Source organism: Podarcis cretensis, assembly GCF_951804945.1.
Source record: "Podarcis cretensis genome assembly, chromosome: 9".
Lineage (NCBI taxonomy): Eukaryota > Metazoa > Chordata > Lepidosauria > Squamata > Lacertidae > Podarcis > Podarcis cretensis.
The window spans coordinates 37,272,504-37,284,051 of record NC_137178.1 but is presented as its reverse complement, the minus strand read 5'-3'; the positions used below and the strand labels follow the sequence as shown (position 1 = coordinate 37,284,051).

General features: G+C 41.8%; 1 protein-coding gene across 1 annotated transcript in view; it reads right to left on the bottom strand.

Moving 5' to 3' along the window:
- Window positions 1-738: 738 nt before the first annotated feature.
- Window positions 739-11,548, bottom strand: part of IL15 (interleukin 15) — a 30,117-nt gene continuing 19,307 nt past the window's right edge. Inside the window, exons 3-7 of the mRNA XM_079989521.1 lie at window positions 9,164-9,272; window positions 7,446-7,563; window positions 5,931-5,969; window positions 4,162-4,311; window positions 739-2,313 (exon numbers count right to left, since the gene is read on the bottom strand). Coding sequence (XP_079845647.1) covers window positions 2,194-2,313; window positions 4,162-4,311; window positions 5,931-5,969; window positions 7,446-7,563; window positions 9,164-9,237 — 501 coding nt within the window. The 5' untranslated portion in view covers window positions 9,238-9,272 and the 3' untranslated portion in view covers window positions 739-2,193. The remainder of the gene's footprint in view (window positions 2,314-4,161; window positions 4,312-5,930; window positions 5,970-7,445; window positions 7,564-9,163; window positions 9,273-11,548) is intronic.

Sequence of the window (11,548 nt, the reverse complement as noted above, 5' to 3'; positions counted from 1 at the left end):
ACAATTCCCAGCATCCTTAACAAACTACAGTTCCCAGTATTCTCCATTACTATTAAAGTGATATAAGAGTGCTTTGAAAGTATGGTGTGGCTCCACCCTCAGTGGCCACACTATGGCCAAAGACTTGTTGCTTCCAAATTCAGGTCTAGTATTTGTTCCATAATATTTTGGCTGTGAGTCCTGGAAGGCCTTTTCCCACTGGCCTGGGAGGATGGGGCCCTGGCTAACTCCAGCTACAAAAGCCGAGGCTGCCGAACAGTCCAGAGACCATCTTGGCTGTCTCTTAGTGCAGACTCAGGTCATCAAGCCTGAACTTTGACAGCCGCTGCTGTCTACAGTGGTTTTAAATGGATTGAATGCTGCTGTATTTTTGCTGGCTTTTATCTGTTTTCTCTTCTGCTGTTTTGTACTGCTTATAATTAGATTTATTGTTTACACATTTCACTGCATCTCCACTGCACTGCAAATGGCCCTGAAGACTTTGTTATATGGATAGTATATAAATGTAATGAATAAATAAATTCAATAAATAAAAATGAAGGGATGGTTTGGGGCTTGGTCTTCTCCCCAGTGTGATGACACCCAGTCAATCAAAGAAGTTAGGAACTGGTAAACTGGTTCTATAGCTAGGAGAGGATGAGCATTATTATCTCTGGACTGCCAGGATGAGATGGTAGACCACAACAAAATTATAGAACCAGAAAAGGGAAGATGGAAAAATGTAATTTCCAAAGTAAGTGGGGTTGTAGCCTGGCCCATGGTTCACCTTTATTAAATATATTTACATTCATAATACAAAGGATATTTTTCTTATTAATTGGAAAGATGAAACAGTCTGGGCAAACTACGAATATTTGCAATAGCACCATCAGCAATCTCAAAGGCTGGAAGAAATGTGACTTCTAGTTAATTGTAAGGTTGATGTATGTTCTGCTATGCAGCAGATATGGTACTCAAGGACACTCATAAGGGCTAAATATAGGAGAAAGAAGATTGAATAACCATCGTCTCTTTAGAAAATTTGCCAAGTCTGCAAGCTGATTATGTTATCAAAAATGAAAAATTGATTGTTAGGTGGCTAACATCTAATAATTTGGCCTCAGGCAGATCTTCGAGGAGCTAAGGTTGTTAAGAGTTCATTTTTGCCCTTCATTCCTACTTCTGAATAACCGGGCTTCTTGTTTAATGGGCAAACAACCACTCTTTCCACAGTGGCTAAGTTTGCTTAATTGACCATGTTGATAGCTAAGTGCCAATGAGAGACCATTCACAGCTCAACAAGGCTTGTTCCTGCATTTGAGGAGAATATAATGTGACTGGAATCTCTCACTCATCTCCCCATTTACAAGGATATCATATTTTCTCAAACTATTAATCCGAGTGTGACCATAAAAATGTGAAACTCAGATATTATTAACTATCAAACAGATGTCCCAGTTGCTTAAAATGCAGGAGAGGCTCTTTATGAAGTCATTTGATTCCTTTAAAGTTATTCCTTCTGCTTGATAACCCTCACCCTTGATAAGAGTGTCCACCTCCAGAGCAATCACCTTCACATAAAGTTGATACGAAACAGCACAAAATAAATTTAAAAATCCACAGAACTAATGAGACAGGGGGCCACACAAAACATATGATGGGAGGTATTAAGTACTCAGCCCCCCTTACACACGGCTACTTTTCTGCTCTGTAACGTGTATCCATCTAACACCATCTACCCCAGAATGGGGAAACCTTTGGCCCTCCAGATGTTTCTGCACTGCAATGCCTGTCAGCCCCAGCAAGCATGGCCAATTACAAAGTATGATGGGAGTTGTAGTTCAACAACATCTGGAGGACCAAGGTTCCCTACACATAGGCTAACAATGCATCACAGGCTGTTTTGTGCGGTTCACACTCTCTTTTCCTTCTACACCATATGGCCCTTTCCTAGGAATTTTAAGTTACGATGGCTTGTTAAGGACTCCAGAATCCACATTATAGAAGCCAAATATAAAGAGGCTCAATGTTAGCCCTATTTTGTAAATGGGTAATCTTTTTTTAAGGTATACTGCAGGATTCAATTGCAGGATTCTTGCCAAGTTTGTAATGGTGTTAACTTACCACCACCTGTTCTACGTTGACCCTGTTCTATTTTCCTAGTTCTTCAATTCTAGGAGGCAATAAGTTATTCCTTCCTGCTAGAGTGAAATCTCATTTGGCATTTAACTCTGTGTAGCACATTTGTGCAAAATTTATGAAGTTCTCTATAAAATCTTTGCAGTTTTTTTCTGCAAATGTTTCACACTGCTGCCACTTGGATGTTTTTGTTTCCTGTAAAATGAAAGGTTAAAAAAAGTTAGCATTGTTAAAGCAATTTGTTTAAAAAAAAACATTGAGAGGAAATTAAGACACAAGAGAGACATGACGGACAATTTTCTTCCTTATGTTAGGTCCTTGGTTTGGGATTTCTAGTCAGCCACTAACATCCTTGTGACCACATTTCAGCATACTATGCCTCCCGCTCTCTAGAATGTCTGCAATTTCTGTTAGCAGGGCTTTGCACATAAACCAGCAGCATGTGCATGTAGCCTTAAGAGATTTCTGCAAATCTGAAGTGAATGCATGCAAATCCCTGCCCCCGATGGTGCTTGAGCAGGGTCTCCCCTTCCCAGGCCACCCCACTTCCCTGGGCAGAAGGGGTCTCCTGGAGGATTGTGGAGTGCCATTCACACCAATGGAAAAGTCTGCCCTGGTGGGGCCTTCTTTCTTGGTGGAAGCAGTGCCTTTTTCCTGCTTCCTGTTGAGACAGCAGCAGCAGGTCTTCCATGTACAACTAAAGGAGAAGGTTCCCTGCTCAGCAGGAATTGTACTTTCCATCCAAGGTGGGATGCTGGAGGGCATGGGCACTGAGAGTGGTGCTGGGAGTACTCCCAACTGCAACCACCCTCTTTTCCTTCCTTCTCATTTGATGAGGAAGGGTGAAACGGAGGCAGAAGCTGACTGAGCTAAAAGCCAGGCCCTATTCAACTTGCATCTCCACACACAGAACAGAACTAGGGATTTCACTTTCACAAGCTCCCCTTTTCAATTCCTTGTAACATTTCTGCAAAGGGTACATTTCCGCTACATATCTTGAATTCACCTATTCTACACTAAAGGTTTCTAGCGAATTCTCGTCCACAGGAACATTCTAGACTGGGATCCTTGGAGGGTATGAACGTAGAAATGGCAAAATATTATCAGGATAACTTACAATAGATTTGAGAGGATCTGGATGGAATAATGGATTTCTATCCCAAAGCCACATCCTTGTAAACATAGTCTTGGAAATAGGGGTTGGGGAGAATTCAATTTAGTTTGCATTGAAAAACAAACACACCTGATTTTCGCTTTTGGAAGCCAAAATACAGCCATCCTTTGAATTTTTGCAATGTGGTTCTCCAGCCAAGTTATGCATACAAAATGCATTTATTCATGTAAAGTGTGTACAAAAATGTGCAGACTAGGAGAAATTTGCTCTGTTTTTAAATGCAAATTGATGAGGAAATCTGGAGAAATGAACTTATGCCTAGAAAAGTGAGAAACTGCAAGAAACCAAAATTGTCAAATTTGCCTGTCCCTACTTGGAAGCCTATGGGACGCAGGTGGCGCTGTGGGTTAAAGCCTCAGCGCCTAGGACTTGCCGATCGAAAGGTCGGCGGTTCGAATCCCTGCGGCGGGGTGCGCTCCCGCTGCTCGGTCCCAGCGCCTGCCAACCTAGCAGTTCGAAAGCACCCCCGGGTGCAAGTAGATAAATAGGGACCGCTTACCAGCGGGAAGGTAAACGGCGTTTCCGTGTGCGACTCTGGCTCGCCAGAGCAGCGATGTCACGCTGGCCACGTGACCCGGAAGTGTCTCCGGACAGCGCTGGCCCCTGGCCTCTTAAGTGAGATGTGCGCACAACCCCAGAGTCTGGCAAGACTGGCCCGTACGGGCAGGGGTACCTTTACCTTTACTTGGAAGCCTAAAGGAATAAATTGGGGGGAAACTACAAGGCAAGGATTCAACAGTTCATTCCTTTCTCTCCATTTTCTGATCTAAATCTTGAGTTGCTTTGCAAGGGAGAAAAGTCTGTTAGGAATTTCTTTAATGTGGCTACAGTGCAACAGACATGCAATTTTGCCCGTAGGTTAAACTCACCTGTTTGTCATTTTCCAAAAGGAAGTTAACATTTTTGATTATGTTATCAACTTTGGTCCGTAGTGTTGTATCATTTTCAAATTTATATTCATAAAAAATTACTTCCATCTCAAGCTGAAAGCATTTCACCACCGATAAATTACAGTCACTCTGGAAAGAAGGAAAAATCAATGGGTTTATAATATGAAATTTCTCAAGTCTCATTCAGACATGGCCTTTCCCTTGAATTCAGGCCATCCTGCCTGATTCAGAGTATGATCATGGGGGGAGGGGGAGAAATGATCCTCTCACCCCTCAATAACTATTATTGCACAAGTTTCTGCCAGACAAATAATTATAATTGCCTCACACATTACATCTGTAAGCACATGCAGAAAAGTCATTTGTAAAATATATTTGCCATTTTATTGCTTGTATCCTTGATTTGGGAGCTGCTTTGAGAGCCTTTTTTTGTTGAAGAGTGGGGTAAAAATGATTTAAGGAATACAGCTTGACTATAGACTTGTATGGTTTTACTGCTTCAAAAGCCCACTGTGAAAGAAAGCTACACTTACAGTAAAACAGTAGACACATATATTTTGTGTGACTAGTGTTGAGAGGGCCAAACTAAGACCAGGGAGATTCAAGTACAAAAACCTGCTCCTGAAACACATCTAGGCAACTTTGGCCCAGTCTCTCTCAGCCTACTTCACAGAGTGGTATTCAACAAAGTTTTGCTCAGACTAGGCTGACTGAAATGAACGAACATGATTAAGTTCATTAATTTCAGTAAGTTTACTCTGAGTAAAACTTAGTTGAATGCCACCCACAGTGTTTTTCCTTCAGATATAATGGGGAAGGTGGGGAAATAGAGAGAAGCTTGTGGACCCCTCTGAACTTTGGCGGGGAAAGGATGGGATAAAAATATAAATAACATTACTAAAATATAATTTTGAGGTGGGGAATATTATAGTGAAAAATAAATCCTCAAACCATTAGGATTGCTAAATCTGAATCAGGGTAGTTCTTCCGTTGCCAGTCATTTTCAGTAAGTATCAGAAATAATTGTTTCATGTGAAATTGTCCATTGATAATTGATGTTGGCCAGTAAGTTGCCTCTTAAGCAGTGGTGGAGGAAGGGGGCAGGGGGGTGGTTCACCCCAGGGCCATCTCTGAAGGGGATGACAAGAAGGCACCCCAAGGGGGGCTCGCCCCGCCGCCCTGGGGCGCAGTGCCACGAGCTGCCGCCATCGCGTCACCGCCATGAGCGGAGGATCCCACCGCTGTCCATATGGCATTTGAGCAGTGCCGGCGGCGAAATACCTGGCGGCGTGTGCGCAACGCCACTACATATGGCGCATGTGTGTGTGCTGTATGTAATGGCATTGTGCATGCGCCATACATAGTGGCACCACGCATGTGCTGCCAGTTGGTTTGCCCCTCCCCCCAGGTGCTGGTTAGCCTTCCTTCGCCCCTGTTCATAAGAACATAAAGAAAAGCCAGATGTTAAGGGCATTATCAAGATGTTAAGGGCATTTTGAATCCCAATTCTGTCCTTAGTGGCATTGGCTACTTCTCCTTGTCTGGTGTCACCTGCAAAGTTGATGAGAATCCCCTCAATTCCTTCATCCTAGTCATCTATAAATATGTTGAACAACAATGGGCCCAAGACAGATCCCTGCAGCACCCCACATGCTGCCTTTCCCTCCAAGATGGCGAGGAACTTGTCTTTTGCAAGTGGTATACAACATATTTATATGAGATCAATTTGAATTACAAAATGTACTCACAAAATCTTTTAAATCTGCAGTATATAAAGTGGCATCAATCTGAAAAACAAAAGTAATAGCTTTGTAAGCAACAGTTTCAGAATTGAGTGACGATAAACTGTTAAGATTTCTTCCCATCTAAGTCATTGCTCAAAAGGTGAAATTAGAAATCACAGGAAACCTAAATGCTGAGCTTTTTGGGAAGGTCTTAACATCCGATGGGTGCAATCTGGCAGCCACTAAAATTAACTGTAAATCTGCAATTTCTCAAACGGGTGTTGAAGAAAGCTGAAAGTGGGCAGCCTTTTAGCATATCTGCCCTGCAGTGCTACCTGAATCATATCTGAATCATGCTTTTAGGAAAAGAGTTATTTTGTGCTTTATTTCAAATGGTAGACATTAAAAAAATTAAAATAGCTTTAAAGATTCAAATGTCTTCAGAGAAAGGACAATTGAAGAAGACAAAGGGGAAATGTTGGAATCAATCATGCAGAAGTGGATTGTCTGAGAAATGTGTTACTGGAAAATTTGCCAAGAATCTTTTTCTGATAACCAAACACTTGCGGTTAAGAGAGGAAGGAAATAACAAATTGCAATTAATTTTTACAGTCCTTAAATTATCAAAGCGTTTGACATGAGCCCATACCATTAACAATGAATGCAATCCTATGCCTTTTTATTCAGAAATATATTTCACTTTGTTCCGTGGAGCTTACCCTTAGGTAAGTGTCCATAGGATTTTGGAAAGTATTATACATAGTGCAATAGTATGTATATTATATTTCTTTGATTTAGAGTGAGGGAGGAAGCTAAACTGCAAGATCTGACTTAATGACTGTGTCAGAAGTAGAAACATTTAAAATGCTGAGTTTAGCCATTTGTGCACTGTTCACTATGGACATTTTGTAAAATGCATTGTCGCCTTGTTTGCATACATTTTACTACAATATTTTTGTTTCCCAATGATTTCTTGTCTTTTATATTCAACTTAATATCTAATCCACACCCTTATTTTCATAGAATTATTCATATCCTTCAAAACAGTGTTTTGAATTTTGCGTTTTGGAAGAAATTTAAATAGGGTTTAAAAGTAAGAGTGGTGTCTTGCTCTCTTATGGCCTTTATATGCATGTATTTAAAAATCATGTTGAAAAGAAACAAAATGAAATGTCCTCAGGTCTTTTTCCTACCAGCAAATATTTTTTATTCCCTTCTGTTCATGACCATGGCTTTGATTTCTTTAACCTCCACAGGAGAGGGTGTTAGCATCCACACATAAACATTTGTCACACAAACAGCACACACTTATTTAAATCACCTCTTTCTCAGCCCAACATGGCAATGGGGTGATTTTTCAATTGCAGCACTGGGCTGCGTCATCAGCTCAGCACTGTGATGGAGCGTGTGATTTTTGCCAGGGGCTGGTGGGCTAACCTGCAGTGGCTTAGTGGACCAGTTCAGGCCAGCAGGTTCACCACTCCCAATTTATATTTCTGTTTTGAATACTGTTACTTTACATCTATTTTGTGAGCTTACCTTAGTAGAGAATGGTTCAATGGCGAGGTTCAACAAATCTTGCATCACTGATTGCCATATGTAATATTTAATCTCTTTTTGTAGTTCACATGAACTTGGTTGAAAGAAAGCAAGGGTGCTGTCATAACAATAAATGCTGAAGTCAATTATCTGATAAATAGGCATATACTATGCACACCATTAGCCTTCCTAAAGTGTTAATCCTTTACGGTTATCGAACACGGGAGCAGAAACACACTAAATAACCCAGACCCAACCCTCTGAAGAAATAGTGCAACCATCTTTAGTGAGGGAGTCTTCATATGCACAGCAATACACACAAAGACTTCTACACAAACCAGAACTCTATATGATCTGCTTCTGAGTCACCTGGAAGCTTTCACTCTACACCTGTACTTGCTAAGGCTGCAACACTGCTTTTGGTCACACTGTTCATGGAAAAGCTTGGGGCAGGGTTACTTGGTATGCCCTGACTCCCATGTGTCTCCACTCCTGTGTTGAATAAGAGTGCTAGGTTAACACCTGAAGAGGGTTATTGTGATGTGGCAACATAAATAGCAAAAGGTACCATTCACAGGAAATATCTGGTTGACCGATTGATTGTAAAGATTTTAAAACAGTAAATACTTGTATTTAAACCTCACTAGTGAACTGCAGAATCATTCTGAAACCAATACAGAATGAACTGATGCAGTGCTGTACAAGGTTCAGAACTTCTGACAGAAAGGAGAGAGAGAGAGAGAGAGAGAAAGAGAGAGAGAGAGAGAGAGAGAGAGAGATCAAATCCCCCTGCTATGTTTTAAGAGTTACTTTCTTCTTAAGCGTTTAACGTTTAAAGAATAAGGAAGTGCTAAGAGTAGGTACAGAACTTGTGTATTGTACTGTACATGCACTGACTACTCAGATTCTGCTTGTGCCTGGGGTCACTTATCTGGTCTATGGAATACAGACTACTTCAAGGACACAGGGCACTTTTGTGAACTGCCCTGTCAGTGTGTGTTATATTCTAGTTTGCATATATTCTCTTAAAGATCCCCTTTTGTTGCTGGGATGTCACATTTTCCAATACTAAAACTGCAATATGTTTGCAGCATTGCTATAATTCCTACTTGGAATGTGGAGGCATTCTAGGAAGGTCTTGGGTCCCCTACTGGGTGTATTTTGACTAACAATAAGAGGTGTTCATTGTGAGTTCTGGCACCTCTTTTTCTAAAAAAAAACCAGCACTGCCTATAACCACAGCAATGAAAGGACATATGAAGTTGCCTTATACTAAATCAAACCGTTGGTCCATCTAAGACAGCATGGCCTATGAAAACTGGCAGTGGATCTCCAGTGAACATTCACATCTCTACCTTGAGATGCCAGGGACTGAGGCTGGAAAAGCAGCTGTTTTACCACAGAGCTATATGTTATTCTGTTATTTTTCATTGTTTGCTTTATTTCTAAACAAAACACCAGAATGTCTACAGCAGGTCTGCTTCCTACTCACCCAATGATAAAGGCAATATTTAATTCTATTTTCTCTGAAAAGTAATATCGCATAAAGGCTAAAATGCTGATGGAGTGCTGTTTGACTAGTTGTATGGAAAGTGTCACAATGTCCCTGCGCCTCACTTGTTCCAACTGGAAATATTGAAACATTAAGCATTTTAAATCTCTCTGGTAGCATACGAGTAAATAACAATATTGTCGTTACTATTTCAAACTATAATTACCAAAGTATGAAGATGGTAACTGCAGGATCATTAATTAAAGAACTCTGGAAATAATTGCTCATAATGACATACATTTGCTACTGAAGGCAAACATTCTCAAGTGTGTTTTCTGAAAGACATAATTCAGAAAAAATAGTGATTAGTACACATATAAGTTGTACAATGTGCCTTGCACATATTTCTCTTAATCATTAGGAAACTCATTTGGTCAAGAGAATAGAATAAAGGCAATTATGAGGGTGCTGTGCATTAAGGAACCTGTGATTCACTTATTGAAAACATGTCTAGAGATAAAATAGGAGATACATATATTCAATTAATTCATCATTATTGCTCCAACAAAGATGTTTTGTATCTTGGGTGAGAAAACATTTTCAGCTCAAGCATCCCTCATGGCTAATCTTTCAGGGGACACTTGCCAGTGGTGGATGGGGCCAAAACACCTGCCAGTTGGTGTGTCCACTTACTACTTCTCTCTCGCACACAAATGCACACAACACCACACAAGGCATGCATACTTGCATACAACCTCCTCGCCATTCACTCTTCCCCTCCACATCTCACTGCTCAGTTCTTGGTCCTTGGAGAGATATAGTCAGTGAACCAGTCAGAGCTGGAAATCAGCACTACCCACCCCCACTGCCACCAGTGGCAATGTAGGTTCCAGGAATAACTGCACACTACATACTGGGTTCTACAGGTGGAGTGCAAGCCCATCCAATGCAGGACATCTTCTCAACTCCTGGACATAGGAACCGCCCATTATCAGCACCAACATCTTCAAATGGGCCTAGATAACCTGCTTCATCTAGGTACACCCTTACATTGCACAGCAATCACCCACTCAATCATCATGCCCAGAAACAGAATGTTGGCAATTGACTAAATCTCTTGAGGAGGAAATGTGCCACTGCAGCTTTCAACATGGTGGGAATTATACACCTCTCCAGTGAAACATTCAGAACCTGTTCCCATCAAATCAGACCTTCCTGGCTTGCTGTTACAAGTCATGACGGGCAAAGGTCAAAAGACCAAATACTCAGTCAGACCCCTGCAAGCATTGTCTAATTCCTAATCCCAGCTGAAATGACCAGGCAGTGCTGTGGCCACCTCTCTAAGATCTACAACAACTGCAATTCCAAGGTTAAGAACAAACTGACTAACTATCCTCAAAGAGCTTTGCAAATTTGTCACAGCACACGTCTGAAGCGTCTGTTGTTCCAATTTCTGAACCTTCAACCAGCCTACCCCCCAGCCTAAAGAGCACAGCCAGACAGCCACTTTTGGACACATTTATTTACAGCTGCCACCTGATACATGCAATTATGCGTTCTACCATGTACTCATCTGTGGCGTTTGCCCACTCGTTATGGAGATGTTGTACTGGGGGGGGAGAGAGAAAAGGTTAATAGGCTGACCAATAAGAAAGCCCGGGGTGGAGCCTAACTGTGTTTAAGGCTCAACACAGGGGTTTTGGCAGTTAGTTTGGTTGGTTTCTTGTGGGTGGAAGGCATAGGAGTCAGAGTGAGTTAGAGACGGGGGAGACAGAGAGAGTGAATTGGATTACAGTTTTACAAAGTATTTAAAACTTGTTTGCATTCACAATAAACTGGAATCTTTGTTAATATGTTACAACCTGACTGAGTCTGAATATATTACCGGGGAAACCTGGTTGGTGGCAGTGGAAGTGATAAGCCATGGTGGTGCAGGGTCAATAGTCCGTGGAACAACCGGGGACCCTGTGCGAATGCCACATCATCCACTATGAGATTTGTGTCACCTGCATTCCAGCCTGCTTCATCACCCAAAGACAACCAAGCAGCAGATCAGGTTCTGCAGTGACTGAGAGGGCACTTGGGAACAATCATGTCAATGGCTCTCTCCATTGTTTTGTTGTAAAGCGGGACCAGGGGCTCAAAAGGATCATCGCTATACCAACTGGAAAATCCCCCAGGGCATCCAGGAATCCTTCATATTCCATCACTCTGTAGGGGCAGGCTATCCTAGCTGGGCCCCCACACATGCAGGTCTTCACCTGCCACTGTCTGTCCAAGCCTTGCCAAAAAGTGGTCTGTCCATGACAATGGGACAACATTAACCCCTTCCCTCTCTCTGCAACTACCAGGTCACTCAGAATCAGTCTGGGGGGGGGGGACGGGACGGATATAGAATGCAACATGTGCTGACAATCTTTGAATTTTGAACATATACATACCAACTTCCCATTGGTTGGCCTATTTCAGGGATATAAATGAAGCAGTGGGTTACCTCCAAATGCTCATGACAGATGTTACCAGAGAAGACTCTAAAGTACCACAATCACCACTCCACCCCCTGTTTTTGATAATGGATTTCCTACATATCTCCATAATCGATTCCTAATTT